This window comes from Artibeus jamaicensis, unplaced genomic scaffold (assembly GCF_021234435.1).
Source record: "Artibeus jamaicensis isolate MK-2021 breed Jamaican fruit bat unplaced genomic scaffold, CSHL_Jam_final contig_327, whole genome shotgun sequence".
NCBI classification, from domain to species: domain Eukaryota; kingdom Metazoa; phylum Chordata; class Mammalia; order Chiroptera; family Phyllostomidae; genus Artibeus; species Artibeus jamaicensis.
The window spans coordinates 1,873,537-1,889,482 of NW_026521772.1; the positions used below are offsets into that span (position 1 = coordinate 1,873,537).

The 15,946-nt window shown below is 50.2% G+C and overlaps 1 protein-coding gene across 1 annotated transcript in view; it reads left to right on the plus strand.

The window, feature by feature from the left end:
* The window catches only part of PAPPA2 (pappalysin 2), a 186,007-nt gene that overhangs the window by 131,939 nt on the left and 38,122 nt on the right, over positions 1–15,946 (plus strand). Inside the window, exons 17-18 of the mRNA XM_053663686.1 lie at positions 12,850–13,018; positions 14,375–14,510. Coding sequence (XP_053519661.1) covers positions 12,850–13,018; positions 14,375–14,510 — 305 coding nt within the window. The remainder of the gene's footprint in view (positions 1–12,849; positions 13,019–14,374; positions 14,511–15,946) is intronic.

Below are 15,946 nucleotides of genomic sequence, written 5' to 3' on the forward strand. Positions count from 1 at the left end.
CAAACAAATGCTTTCAGAAAAAGAAACGTTTTGTACTCAGTAAATAGTAGCTCTTCTTTCCAACCCTAAATTCTGTCAGTTCAGGAGAAAAATCAAAATCATTTTTTTTAACCCAGGACTTCAGTAGAAGTCTGACCATAGTAGGTATTTTTTCAGATATTTTTTTTAAAGTAGCAAAGCCCCAGCCACGGCACCAGGAGATACACACTTTGCTTGAATTGTCTGGTGGGGCAGGAGAAAATCTGGAGGCTGGCTCTCGGGCTCCCATGTGCCTCCTCTGTTCAATACGCAGTCTTCTTGCTGTGGGCAGACTCAGTGTGACTGCTCCCAGGGCCTTCCTCCACCCGGGGACACATGGGAGGCGGAGAGGCCATCCCCCTCCTCGTCCTCCCAGTTTAAGGCAAGAGCCAGGCCGATCCAAAGATGAATACTGATGAAAAATTCATAGCAGGCAGCATCTGGTTCAGTGGACTCCAGCAGGTATTGTCAACAGTTACTGACAGAGGAAAACACATTTGCATATGATTTGCATAGGATCCGGGTCAATTTGCATAGTAACGTGTTGACAGGCAGTGAGCATACCCTGGTCATCTCCGCGTGGGAATGGTACCACCAGGAGCCGGAGGGCTGCTTTGCCCTGTCCCCCCTTGCCTCCCTTTTCACACTCCTGCACCCAGCTCAGATACTGGCAAAGCAGAGTGGGAAGAATAGTCGAGGAGGCGAGGGAAGTCTCAGGACCAGGAAGAAGATAAGGGTGGTAGGGGGCTGTTTCCAGCTCTCTCTCGGCCCACTGAGACCCCCCCAGCCCCCAGAACTGTGGGCCTTCTGCCTGACCCTGCAGCTCCACCCGAGGTAGGGGCACACAGGGACCGTTCCTTAGCACAACCCCTCCGGTTAAGAAGCTGGAAGCTTGCACCGCAGCATTGGCATCGGTTTTGGCTTAAACATTTACATTCACAAGCGCCGGGTTGAAGAGAGATTACTAAGTTGTTTACTGCCCTGTGTAAACTGGTATAAATCTGAGTCTGTACCTGTTTACATAGCAGGCGGCAGGTTGGTAATCAGAAGTTTGCTTGTCGGTATAAATACTGTCACTGGCTGGGGAGTTTACACAATGCACGGCGTCAGCCTTGTTCCTTGTTTGGTGGACGGAGCCCAGAGCTGTATGAACGGGGCCCTTGGCTTCTTTCTAGGACATGCAGGCAGGAGGACAAGGAACTAAGAGAAGCAGTCAGGAGATCCACCCAGACCTGCGCTAATTTTTTGCGGTTCTGCAAGGACTGGAAAAACTCACAACAGTCAGATTAGCGACTGGTCATGGGCATGACCATGAACCATGTGTTTACGTGATGGCCCCATGTCTCAGTGTGTGCAGCCACAGTGTGAGGCGGAGGAATTATCTCTCTCCATCAGGCTTGCAAGGAGTTGATGTACCGAGAGCAGTTTAATCCATGTCCTGGATACTATCTTTTGCTCATTTCTTTTTTTTTTTAAATTTAATTTTTTAAGATTTTACTTATGTTTAGAGAGAAGGGAAGAGAAAGCAAAAGAGAGGGAAGGAAACATCAATAGAAACATCGATGTGTGGTTGCTTCTCACGTACCACCTAGTGGGGACCTGGCCTGCAACCCCAGGCACGTGTCCTGACCAGGAATCGAACTGGTGACCCTTTGGTTTGCAGGCCTGCACTCGATCCACTGAACCACACCAGCCAGGGCTATTCATTTCTTTTTTAAAGTAGGAAACAAGTACTAACATATCAGTCAGGTTCACTCCCTTGCTGCTTCCTCTCAGGTCTATTGAACATGGTCTCAAAATCTCAAGAGAAAAGAAATACAAGCACTAGATCTGACTTTCCCTTTCCATCCAACCTGTGTAAGCTTTGTGCCCGTCCACTTGGGGATGGCCGGATGGCGCAGCTGCAGCTCACTGAGTCTCCGCTGTGTGTTTGGGGTCAGTCCCCGGGTCAGGAGTGAAGAACATAAGTGAATAAGACCAAGGCTCTGGCTTCAGGGGGCAGACAGACTCCACACTCCCTCACTTGAGGGTGTTGTTCCTCCTGGAAGCACAGCATGGTTGGGGCTCCGGTCCGCCTGCATTCCTTGCCCCTCTTCCTGGAGTTTGGGGGTGATCCTGCCTACCCTTGGTCTAATCCCCGAGGACAGAGAAATGCAATGGCTTAGTCCTGGGTCAAAGTCTCTGACCTTGAAGTCACAGGTGGAGTCAGCATCACCTAAAGGCCATGGATTCCCCAGAGGAAAACTGAGGAGAGTTTAATGGACGTTGGGGGGCACAAAAGATCAATAAAACAAAAATAAATGGCCTTTAGCTAGTGCAGGCATGTGATGGTATGGCCGAGTCTCGAAATAGCTGCTGCCGTCAAAGACATTCAGGGAAATATTGACGACATGGGAAACGTTCACTGTACAAGCAAAGCCAACTGGAGGAAAGCAAGAAGATAATTGTTTAAATGGCACAATGCCCACTTTTCTTATTAAAAGTATATTTTGTTACTTTTTCCATAGCCAGAATGACTGCGATATTAATAACCATAACCTCAGGTAGTGCCTTTATAGGGAATATAACTTTTCTTTTTCTGCTTGTTTGTATTTGCTAAATTTTCTAGACTCTGTAATGAGGTAAATGGGTAAACAGTTTAAAAACAAGGTAAAGTGAGTTAGAGTAGGTTATGGCAATTTGCGTGGGGGCAGAGAATAAAAAAAAAAAAAGAAAGCTAGGCCAGTCTTTCTGAGTAGGCAGACCAAGGAGCAACCAGCACTCACAGATGGTACCAAGAAGGGTGTGCGGCCCTCCCACCCCGTGCCCAAATTCCTCTGTGTTTCGAGGACCAGCGCGATCTGTTCCTGAAGGTCATTGCGGAGTTCTCCTCCAGTCCTGACCCCACCACCTACTTTCCAGCACATCACCTCCCGAAGAGCACAGGCCTGCCCGCAGACGCACAAGCTAACCCGCGCCCGGGCACATTCTCCCCTCCCCTGTCGCTCTGGAACCTCTGTCACCTCTCGGGACTTTCCCTCAACCCGTTCACCTTCCTCTCCCCTACGTCCGAACCTGCTCTCTTCCACTGGCAACAGCTCTCTCCTCATGCCCAGACCCCTCCCTTTCACAGTGAAACTCGGGGGAACAGTCGTGCGATTCACTGTCTCCGTCTTGCCATCCTCTTCTCTGTCCTCCACACTGGACCCTCAGGTTTTTCCTTCCCTCTGTACTCAAGCAGAGCCTGCTGCAGGCCTCCCCACCGCCAAAGGCAGAGACTGTGCTGGCGCCTCATGTCTGTTACATGGGAACACTCAGCTGATGGTGTCGTCACCCTGAGAGGGTGCAGGGTGGGGTGGGGTGGGGTGGGGGTGGGGGGCGTGCGTCCCCTCCCCGGTGGCCTCCCCTCCCCTCCCCCTCTCCTCCCCCCTCCCCTCCCCTCCCCCCCCAAATTGGTGGTGGGCATGAAACTAACAGTGCCTCATGCCGACCGGAGAGCATGAAAAGGTTTATTCCTCACAGAACGAGGCGTTCTGGGGAGAGCAGGGGGCACCCCAGATTGCCATTCACATGGCTGGAGAGGTCAGGGGCCGGTAAGGTCAGGGGGAGGCGAGGCCAGGGAAGAGACTGGCTGGTGGCTCCGTGGTGCCTGTGAGAGAGTCAGCCTGGATGAAGGTGTCAGTATGGTTTGGCGCCCTGCCAGTGCTGGGAGAGGAAGCGCTCAGGCTTTCTGAAAGGCTCGCTCACAGGAGGGGCTGGCGCTCTCAGCTGCCCCCCTGTCAAATGTGGGGTCAGGCCCTGCCTCGTGGCATGATCAGCTGCAGCCTCCTTGCAACTCTCCTTCCTTGGTTCTGTTTCCTCTCAGTCCCGGATCCCCCTCCTCCTCTGTCTCTCCTCCATTGCCTTTGCTGCCTTTGCTGCCTCTTCCCATTGCTTCCATGTCTGGGTTTCTCTGAGCCCACTTTCTGTCTTTGTCTGCATACGCCACTGTTAGGAATGAGGCCCATTTACCCCATGGCCCCCACCTACCATTCCCATGATGATGACCCCTACGTCCACTCCTCCACTCTAGTCTCTCTCCTTAAGGGCCCTGAGGTCCATCAGGACAGCTGACAGTGGACATAGCACCTGGACACCCCATCCGCATCTCAAGGTCTTACCGTGCAAAGCAGAGCTTGTTGTAATCTCTTTCAGACCCACAGGCCTTCTGTGTGCATGGGATCAGTTTGGTCCAGGAACCTGCTCATAGCCTGTGACTGGCTGGCTCCCCGCTGTCCTTTGCTCTCAGGTCAGCAGCTCTCCAACTCCCAGACATGCCCACTTCTCCCCGTTCCTGCTGCCACTTCTCTGTAACAGGCCTCTGTCGCTTTTCCATTCTGAACTGATCTTCCTGACTCGTGTTCCCTTGTTCAATATACCTACTGCTTTGCAGTGGCAATGACCTTCAGAAAGCTCAAATCCAATTATCGTATTCCCCTGCATAAAACCAGATGACTGGCCTTACTGTCATTTTATTTAGGGGGAAGACAAAAACTGACACTTAGAATCTCCTCCAGGTCTTGCCTGATCTCGCTGGGCCTTGCCTGCTTCCCCAGGCTCGTTGCTCCCTCGTCCCTGGGAGACCGCCCCCCCCCCCCCCCCGCCCCCCGCCCGTCACACACAACGGCTTGTGTAGCACAGGCTCTGAGGTGCTGGACATCTGCTGCTCCCTCATCGAAGCCGTGGCGAGCACGCCTGTGGGCCTGCGTGCGTGCTCTTTCTCCTGCCCGGCTCTCTCTGACAGTGATCTTTTGCTTAGCTGATCCTGCTCTCCTGTGTTCAGCATAGGTGTGACTGTCTTGGAAGCCCGTGAGTCACCCCACTCTGTAGGAAGCTCCTCTCCCATGGACTCAAATCACACACAGACCCTCCCTGGCAATGTCATTCGTCTCACTGACTGGAAGTGGTCTGGTTTCCTGTCTGTGTTCTGCAATAGACCACGAGTGTTTGCTTATTTGGCGTCATGTGCCCGGTGGTCCCTATAGTTACTGCTCACTCATTTACCCAATGAATGCTTTCTGAATGGATGAAAAGACTGAATGTCTACAAGGAAACTCATGGTAGGATTTTCACATTAAGAAATGGTGAAGGAAAGAGGGGGCTTTTCCTAAGAAGTGGTGATCTTTATTTCAAGTGCCTTAGAGTGGAAGAAAACTTTTGAAAACATACGTGTGTACGTATCTCCTAGCACTTGTCTCAGCAACATGAGAGGGATGGTCACAGTCCAAAGGCAGCTCTAACTTCATTTCTTCAACAGACATTTGCCTTGATTAGCTCAGCCCTGTGAAGTGAAGGGGAACAGTGAAAGGACCAGTCCTCTCCAAAAGCGCACCAGAAGAGCAGTTCTCATACCTGGTTGCACCTTAGCATCCCCTGGGGCAATTTCAAATATCTTAATGTCTAGCTCACCCCCCAAACAGCCGAGTTTCTAAGGCAGGTGGGGGGTGCCCCAGGCACTGGTGTGTCGCGAAGCTCTCCCAGTCACCGCTCTGTGCAGCCAAAATCAAGAGGCACCAGCCTGGTGGAACCTCCGTGCCTGTGAGAACAGGGTTGGTCATGGGATTTTGACTTGCCCGAAGAAATTCAGAGTGATGTTTGCCTTTTTTCCCCCAATTAGCATAGCAGCCCTGTTTTCATGCCAGATTTTTGCATGTTTACTTTAGGAGGTAACGGAAGAAAAACAGAACTGTAACTCCAAAGAAACTGTGAAGATTAGGTAGTTTCAGGAGCTCTTTCTTATTCACATTTTATAACACATGCACACTGTCCTTCAATTTCTTTTCCCCTGTGCAGATGGCACATATGTATCATCACTAGTCACTCCTCTGTTTTATTAACCTGACTTCCTAGGGAGCTGAAATAAATATGTTCAACCCACATGCTCTCTGGAGCCATAGCCTGAATCTCTGAGGTTCACCTCATTTTATTCCACTACAGGAGGGAAAGAAGGACTTGGAGAATGGAGTGCGCAGTTAAGACAAATGCTAAAACCCCATAAGTGTCCTGGACTTGGGATTTTAAAAATCCCAAGTGAAATGCTTTACCCATTTTTAATTTCAATGTCATGCCTGAAGAATAGGTGCTACATGTGTGGACATATGTATAGGTGTACATGTAGACACACCGTCTGTGTGTGATTTTCCAATTAAGGGACATACTGTAATCTCCACATACAGTTGTACAGCTTTGAGAAATAGAAATTTGTTTTCTTTCCATTAAAACTGTGTCTGGCTTTATAATTCGTGTTTATAGTAAATGCATTTCAAAGTTTATCCTTGGAGTACTCAGTTCTCTTGCCATTGCAGGATCGTGTGAGCCTCCAGCTCATTTGTCACAGCCTCTTTTGGCCTCGGAGGGCTGTGCCTCTGCTCCAAGCCTCCATCACTCGGACCTACACATGGGTGGGCGCAGGCCAGCTCGCCATGGTGGGCTTCAAGTGGCTCCGGCGACCGGCAGTGAGCCTTCGCTCAGAATGGTGCATTTGTTGAACTCCTAAATTTCCCTGTGGCCCTCAGTCCCAGTCTTAGGAACAGCTTTGTTGTAAAACCGTCCTTCCTCTTTTGATTTGATATTCGTTGTTGATTTCTCTCTTATTCAGAAAATAATTTTTAAAGTCCAGAATGAGGAAGCACTGGCTTGTTCTGTGTAAGCCACCAGGACTTTCTTCATCCTCTTTTCTCCTCGGTGCCCTTTCTTCGCTCCCTTTTCCCTCCCCCACCCTCCCTCTCAGGCTCCGCCAGCCCCTCTCCAGCCTGGTGAGTGAACTCCGTGACCTGGCCTTTGGTCTCTAGTGATGGGGTCATCTCAGGCCAGATGGATTTATGAACTGTCTCCCAGAGGATTCTGGGCGGGACAAAAATATGAAGAATTCCTTGGGATGTGGGGGAGACTGAGCAGAATAACACTTCCCATTCATATCCCGCACACAGCGTAGGGGTGTGGAGAGGGGAGTGTGGCCAAGTAGGTCCTTCGGTCGTCGGAACTAATGATTTCTGCTGCTTGCTGAGCCCTCACTGGACTACATGCTTTATATACACTAAGTTATATGATCTTCTAACGACCCTGTGTGGGAGCCGTTACTGCCCCCATTTCTCAGATAGGAAAACTGAGGAAGGGTGGGTGATTAGTGAAAAGTCAGAGACTTACCAAGAGCTAGAGTTGGAGCATTAGTCTCCACGTGCTAAGTCACTGGCTCTGAACTATGGTGCTCCTCTCTCTTCCTGCTGGGAATCGCGCAGCGTGGCCACTCGAAGCCCGCTCACGGCCACTCTGACTTCTTTCTCCGCAGTCCAGGAAAGCTGGCCCGGAGAGGCTTAATCAGCCATGTCTCTCAGGCCCTCCCCACAGGGATGAGCGATCAGGAGGATTGCAAACACAGGGCTCACCTGTGTCCATTCCCAAGTCCTTCTGTATGTGTCAACCTTCTAGAAGGTCTGAGGTATCATTAGTGGGTTGAGGTTTTATCTTTGCTGTGGCTTCTGGACAAGGAGCCATGCAGGGAGTTTCTCTTCAGTGACAGCAACAGCAGCATGGGGTGACCGATCAGGCAGGCCCAGGGGAGGGTGTAGATGTGTGTTACTGACTGTCAGCACTCTGGGTCGCACCTGTCTCTGAGTCCAACTGACCAGGAGCATGGGTGTCATGGACTCAGTTCACCCTGCCTTTCCGTGTAACCCTCACTTCCACAAACATACACTGAAGGGCAGTACTGTGTTAAGACCAGTTGTATAGGCTTGTGTTAGCGAAACCTCAGGGCGTCTTTGGATCTGGAGGTAACCTGAGCAGATTGGTTAGGAAGAGAGCCCTATCCCCTGTATGGAGAATGTATGAGAGGGGCCATACATGGGAAAGAGATTAAGTGGGAGGCTGTGGAACTCAACGTGGGAGAAGCTGAAAGGTGGACAGTGAAGGCCGTGGCAGAGAGGGATGGAGAAGGGGTCCCAAACTCGAGTTAGGTGCGCAGACCCAGGGGCAGGGCAGTGCTGCACCTGGCGGTTCGGAGCCCTAACATTCAGCAGCAGAAAGTCTGAACACAGACATGCAGGGTGGCCAGGCTTCCAAGTGGAACCACCCACACACTGTCAGGAGTCGGCAGCTGCCCATTCTAACAGAGCATGAGGAACAGGAACCGGTTCCAGAGATATTGGGGACGTAAAACTGGGAGGACTTGCTGAGGTACAGCGAGACCAGGTCGGGGCTTGGGGAAAGGTAAGATTGAGAGAAAGAGTAGAATCAAGGACATCTCCCAAGGTTCAAGTGTGAGCAACAGGGTAGAAGGGCGGCATGCTTCCGAGCTGGAATTGATTGAGGAAGAGCACGTATGGAGGTAAAGGGACCGGGAACTCAGGTGCAGGGCGTCTTATCACCCAGGATCGGTCTGAGGGGAAAACACTCTCGCACAATGCCTAGCAGGCACTCGATGTTCTGTGGTTAATTCTCTTACTGTAATTATTCGCGAGGGGCATCCCATTGGAGACACCAAATGCCCTCAATCAGCAAAGACCCGATAATTCTCTTAGAGTCAACAATCATACTTTGATTTTCTCCAAAGGAAAATAAATACTGCTTTTGAAAACCCTGCCTTGGTGATAGAAAGATGGGGTAGACGCGTGTATGCCTCAAGCAACATCAATCAAACTTCCTGCCAAGTGCTGATTACAAGATCTTCGTTTCTGGCAGGGACATGCAAAGCAGAAAGAGCGCAGCTGGGTTTTCAGCTCTAGGTGGATGCCACGAGCTCTGGAAATTGGAAAACGTGTCTTCTGACTTGGAAGTTGTGGTGATTTGTCTGGAGCAGTTAGAGGGAAAATTAATGCAAACCTTCTTTTGCCGCAGCACCTCATGGTACTGTCTGCTCAGTAAGTCGCCTGGCTGTAGCTGTTTGGTCTTTGCGAAGTGCCAGCCTTCAGACCAGGGTTGTTTGGTGAGCGATTTTGCTCCCCGATTTCTGTACCCGTGGCTTGATTTTGCTAGCGTAGGAAAGTAGCAAATGGGTTTTTCTTAGTTTGCCTGGCTACACAGTAAAACTGCCGGCAGTTTGAAAAATACAGGTTTTGCCTGTATCTGCTCTGTCTGCCTGTCCACCTGGTGGTGTTGACTTTTTTAATGACTTCTGCATCTTCAGTGTCCTTTGGAAACCATTGGTCTGACGGTCGGGGCGTTGCCTCCTGATTTCAAAACTGTGGATGCTCTTGTTGCTTTAGCCAGTGACTTGCTTGCTATACGGCCTCGGGTGAGTCACCTCATGGGTATGAATGTGCATTTCCCTGCCTGTGAAGTGAAACAGCTTCACCTCTCCCACTCCATGGGGGTGATGAGAATGCAGGGAGCTGATGGCTGGTGCATAGGACGTTTCATGTGAAAGGCTGGAGGGACGGACAAAGGCCTGCTTGTGTGCCTTGGTCTAGTGTCCAATGCCAGTGTCCTCTGAAATGCAAACTCACTTCCATGACTTTCAAGTGTCACTGGGCTCTTTATTCAGATACTCTGTGCAAAGCAGCTGGACCATTGTGAATAAACCAGTTTGTTTGTTTGTTTGTTTTCATTAAAAGGGTCAGGGTCACTCCTCAGCATCAGCAAACTAGAAGAGGCAGCCATGACACCACTAGAGGTCACAGTCCCACCACTTGTACAGGTGACAGTCCCCTTCATGGGTCATGTTTGGAGACCCAGTTTCCCGGAGCAGGGAGGAATCCAGGACACTCAGAATTCCTGCCACAATCACAGTGGCATTCAGGCTCCTGCTGCATACACTGGGATCTCCAGCCACAAGCGAGAGTGGACAGGCATCGCCATGGAGCCAGAGGGACAGCCCTAGTCACCAGGCCCGAGGCGCGGATGCTGTGTGGGAAGTCTGAGGAGGGACCTGAAATGTGCCATCAGGTGGGGTGAGGTGCAGAGGCTGTGACAGGCTTATGGAGAGGTGGCCACTGGAGGCCACCCCCGCGCCAGGGGGAGGAAGCCGCGAGGAGAATCCAGAGGCCGGTGGGCACAGGAGCCCTACAGAAAGGCAGCTGCATTTCCCCGGGAGCCAGAGTCTCTCCCGTCTGTCACCACTCCCGGCTGTGGGGCCACCACGCCCCATTCGCTCTTTGCCATCCAAGTTTGTTGAGTCTCCCCATACCCTTGAGGTTTTTAACAGGCAGGGGGCTGTATGAAGTTGACCTTGTTGAGTGGCAGGGAAAGGAAGGACCGTGTCTCTGGTTGAAGTGCCCCAGGCATTTCAGAGGAAAATACCACATGAAGTCAGAATCTCATCGTCCTGGCCGGGCAGGGGTCTTCCTCTCTAACTGTGCTGCCGGCCAGGTTTGCCGGCCTCGCTGTGCCCCTGGTGTCAGTGCCCTGGTCTTCGCTCCCCAGCCGGGGACATCATTCAGTGGGGGCAGGGGAAGGGTTTCACTGAGGGGAAGTGGTGGGAATTAGGGGGGGATGAAGAAACTCCCCAGGGGGCATAAACTTTGTAGTGGAAAGAAGAGTGAAGAATCCAGCCCAGGAGAGGGGCAGAAAGAAAGATAAAGGGGTGTCCTTGTGGTAAGAAGAACGGTGACCCTTTCACTGGAAATGCATTTGGGAAGAGATTTTAAGATGACATCTTCCATTAGGGAAAGGAGTCATTGTCAAAGAGTACGTACTGTGGGATTCCGTTGATCTGAAATCCAAGAACGGGCAAAACTAGCTGTCGCTGATGAGAGTCAGAATAGCGTGGGTTGCGGGGAGCAGGCAGATGTAATGGGCAGGAGCACCCCGGGAGCACCCAAGGGCTGCAGGCACCCTGTGTCTTGGTCTGAGTGAGGATGGCCCAGGTGTGTTCGCAGGTAAAATGTCTTGAGCTGCTGACAAAGATTTGTGTAATGTTGCGTACATAATTTATTCCTCAGGGCAAAAGTGTCAAATGAATCTCTTGTTTCTGCCACACTGATAACTGTGGCCTTAAGACATAGGACATCTGTGATACTCAGCGGGAAAGAGATGCTACTGGTCTTCAAAGTGGACAGTAGAGCATTTATGGGCCAATTACAGAGCCGATTAAACTGCACCCAGCAAAAGGGCCATGGGCTCTGGGGACAACCCAGGTCCAAGTCCTGTTGGTCGCTTTTCCTGTGGCTGTCCGAGCCAGCTATAGGTCTCACTCCAGCGCAGTTTCCTTCTCTGAAATGTGGGTGATAATATTACTTTCAACTCCCGTTTGGGAGGTTTTATGAAATAATGGACATAGATGTCTTGCCAGATACCTGAAATACAGCTCCAAAATTATGTTTACTATTAGCAGAGAGGAGATACATGTCCACATAAACTACAGTGCTAAAGTATTCCAGTCCTAGAATCAGATTTCTGTTCTAAAATATTCCTAGGAATAAAGGTGCGAAAACTATTCCTTTCCAAGTGCATATTGTTAAAATACATTCAACTATTAAAATTTATGTAAATTACCTGAAATGAAATGCATTCTGCCCCATAGGATCTTGGGCACATTACTTCACATCCTTGGGTATGTTTCTGTATAAAACGGGAGTGACCGTGCCACTTTCATTAGGAGTATTGTGATGATTCAGTTTGTTAAAATATGTAATATGCTCTGCAGAGTGCCTTGATACATTGGGTTAAATGGTTCATTTTGGCAAATATTTCAGTAACGCCTAATGTAAGCTAGATATTATTAGTTCTTGTGAGTTACGAAACAGTAAGGATCCTTGCCTTCAGGACGCTTCCGGCCTAGTAAGAAAGACAGGTGTGCACATTTATAAAACAGCATGGCACATGTCACCCTAGTGCGAACCTAAGATGCTGGGGGAGGGCGTGGGGGGCTTTGTGCTGCAGTGCAGTTGTCAGTCGAGAGTCTGGGGATGTCGGGCGTGCCTACATTTACAAAGGGCCTCGTGATATCAGAAAATAGCAACTTGAGGCCACCCCGTGGTTGAGTCAGTGGCCACGGGACTACTTCTGCTTTGGAACCACAGACTTATCTGTACCCAGGAGTGTTTTGAATCGGAAGTGGATTCATCGAAACGGCACTGTGGAAAGCACTGGCAGCGAGCCGGAAGGGGCACGGCATGGCATCCTCCATAGCAGGACTCCAGCGGTTACCCACCGGCTCCTTCCAAGGCAGATCTCTGGCCGGAGGCCGTGTCTGTGCGTAAGAAGGAAGGGTGCGTCTTCCAGGACAGTGTTGAGTCACGTCTACTTTGAGTGTTTGATGAAAGCCATGAACTCTTTCCAAGGAAGAAATCGACTCACAAACAAACACAATAACCATGGCAGTCTGCAGCAAGGCTCCCAGCCTCCTGAAGTTCAGGCTGAGTGAGAGCCGCTGTTTGGGAAGGTTCACATGGCTGCACCTTCCCCCCTCTCTGGAGAAGCAGTAAATATTGGCAGCTTCACTTACATCCCCATAGTAACACCGATGACTCTCAGATCCCTTCTGAGGAGCCCCCTGAGTGTGTGTAACCCTCTCTGTGTCTCATCCTACCAGACACCTCCCAGGGCACTTCCGTGTGAGACCGCTGCAAGGCGAAAGGCATAAAATAAAAAACAACTCAAAATAATCTAGACCCTTCACTGATGTTTAGCAACCTCTTTTGAGAGTGCTATGTCACAGGTCACACTCGCTTCTACTATCACTGTTAAGTGTACATGGATTGCCATTTTTACTTCCCTGACTTAGAAATGAGACCAGTGAGATAGGGCATTGCACTAACAAGAACTAATTGTTTCTGCCTATTTGTGAGTTCTTAGCACATATTTCTAAGGCTCAAGTCTTCTTCCATGACCTCCCTGAGGGCGTCTGATGGGCTCTTCTGTCTCGTATCTTATCAGCAAGTTCCTGAAGATCCAGTGCCTGGAGGATGGGACCTGGGAGCGAGGCAGCTGCGTCCCAGTGGTGTGCGAGCCCCCTTCTCCCGTCTTCGAAGGCATGTACGAATGTACCAATGGCTTCGAGCTCGGCAGCCAGTGTGTGCTCAAGTGCAACCAGGAGAGTGAAAGGGTAAGGATAACTGGGACCTTTTCGGGATAAGGTTGCGCCCTAGTCTTGATGGCCAATCCAGGAACGTTGAGTAGAAGTGATATAAATGAATCCCAACAGCAGGGCCTTACTAAGCTGGAATTCTAACTGGGGTATTGATACTATTTGACAGGGGCATTCAGAAGATACCATGTTTTGGGGATATTCTTTTAGAGCTTTCTCTTGGATAAGAAGGAAAACCTGATGGCTTGGGTACCTGAATAACTTCCCCCAAAATGCTGGGGTTCTGATTCGGCCATATGATTTCCTCCCCCAAGCCGTCACTGACCTGCCGTGGCGGGGAATGCTTGATTGCGTTCTGCCGTCGCACAGAGCCCTGAGCAGATGCGTGCATTCCTCGACAAAGGCAAAGCTGCAAGCACTGCCCAGCCACGATTCTCTCTAGGAATTTGGCAGGAGAGATCCCCAGGGAAAGCCAAGCAGTCTTATCATGGCTCCGTGACTAAGATCGATTTTATTGTAGCATCTTTACAAGCACCACATGCATGCATGAGACAGGCAGAGACCAGTGGCCTTGACTGCTCTCCTGGCACACGTCTGTCTCTCAGTGTCCAGCACTCCCAGATAAGTGCTGCTGGACAGAGGCCAAACACATCTGCCACAAATACGACCAGACATCAGGCACCTCTGTCGGCACGGGTTGCCGAACAGCTCACGGAGTTGGCCGGACGAAGGAAGAATTATTCGTCTATAATTCCCGAATCTCAGTGTCTTGGGTTTTGTGAGTCAGTGCGGCGCTGTGTGCCCTGCACCTAGGGTCCCTGTGGTGTCGGGGACCTGGCGCTGAGAGCCACACAAACTGGCGTGCACGCAGAGAAAGGCAGCAGAGTTCCGGTGACCCAAGGCCGCTGTGCTGTGCCCGTTCAAGCAGAAAGGCACAACGTACCGTCAGAGATGTGACTTGTTTTTATGGGATCAAACTCATCTTGAATCGTCTCATATTTGCCACAGATGGCGTTTGTATGACAGTTTGGACGGATCAACGCAAAACCCCATTTGGAAAAAAAATCCAAAAATATCTCAGAATGTGTGGGCTACGGTTCATAGCTCATCCGATTTTTGTGGCCAAAGGAAAACACATTGTGAATGAATTTCATTAATGACAGAATTTGTCATGAGTCCTTTACATCAAACCAGCAAAAGAAGTTGTCTTGACTTTTACTGGTCGGTAACAACATGGTTTATTATTTCAGTAATGTGTTTTAGTCGTAAGTTCTAGAAGGTGGAGAACAGTGCCATCTGATCAGACCACTTGACCGCAGGCTAAATAGAGTTCACAAAGCAGTAACTCAGTGTCCTTCACCTTTACCGTCCTAGCTTCCCATCCTGTGCACGAAGGAGGGACGGTGGACCGAGGAGTTCAAGTTGTGTGAGCAGCTGCAAGGGGAGTGCCCCCCACCCCCCTCGGAGCAGAATTCCGTGGAGTACAAGTGCGAACAGGGATACGCCATCGGTGAGTTCAGGGGGAGATGCCTGATTTTGCTCCAAAGCGATCTTTTTATCAGGTCGGTCTGGATCTCAAATCAGATCCACGGTTGTCCCCGAGGAGAGAATGGAAGTGTGAGTGGGTTCTGAGCTGCTTCCGTAAGATCACAGTTTGTGGCAGATTAATTCCTTCGAGTCTTCCACGTGTGCTTGTGGTTGGTGTGGCTGCTGAGCCACCTGCGTGGTGTCTGGTCACGTTGCCCACCTCACTGTGGCTGAAAGTGGGCGAGTTCGGGAGGGAGTTGCAGTTCCAGTGGAAGAGGTGGGGATGTGGAACCGCACCCCCGGCCTGTGCTGGGCTCCCCCACATTCCCTCTGCAGAGCAGCTGCTGTGGGAGCTCCTGGAAGGGATGATCCGAGATCCCGCTGGCTGGCGTGGCTCTTCAGCCACCCTTTATGGGGCACCAGGCTCTGGGTCTCTGGGCAATTTCCTAATCAAGTATCAATAATTGCAGTTAAAGGTCTCTATGGCCAGAGCTGACTTACAGTGATGTTGACTCAGGTTTGCACTGGCTGGAGCAAAGCATCATGGGAAAGTGATGCAGGGGGTGGAAAACCTTGTGCAATTAACTTTAAGTCCTGACACCTACAAAGCAAGCAGTAGTTTTTATAAGTCATTCTAACTTGTGTAATGCCAGTGGGTGTAATTTGCATTAATGAGGAAGCTAGTTAGCTTCTGAGGTGGCTCTTGCCCATCTTCAGATTGCTCCTTGCACGGAGGTGCCTTGAGGTCAGGCTTGGGCAGTGGGGTGCTTGGACTGTGCCTCTCAAGTAGTGTTTCGTGAGCAACTCTCATCTCCCCTTCTCTGACCTCTGGATTAGAATGTCATGCACTCACACATACGGAGTCCTGCAGAGTCATGTAGCTTTTGGGTTATTACACAAATTAGCAAAAAAAAAAAATTGAAACAGGTAGTAAGAGCTGTAAAGAAACTTGGAGATCATTAATGTATAGTTGAAAAAATAGAAAACCCTACTCTATGCTTTTTAAAAATAGAATTTTGTAAGACACTTGGACTCTATCTACCAAGGAATGGAGCAAGATTTTCCTTCAAGAACCCAATATACAACTAAAATCTCTGCTCATGATTTCCCATTGTTTCTTCTTTTAATCACCTGGTTTTCATGGCTACTGGCATTGTGATCTTCAGTGCAGACATCATAAATCTGCCTTCATAACTTCCTGTCCCAGCCAGTAAAGTGCGTAGGTAGTAGTAGATGCTGCAGTTACAAGCTGTAGATGACCCTATAAGCAAGAATGATAGTAAATGTACTTAAAGTGCACCGACCAACCAGGGTAGACTGGCTAGCCAGAGTTCCGGCGTGGGGTGTGGAGGTCATGCGGAGATTCAGAGATCCCCAAGAAGTCCTGGACCAGAAAGAGGAGGGGTCAGCGGGAGCACG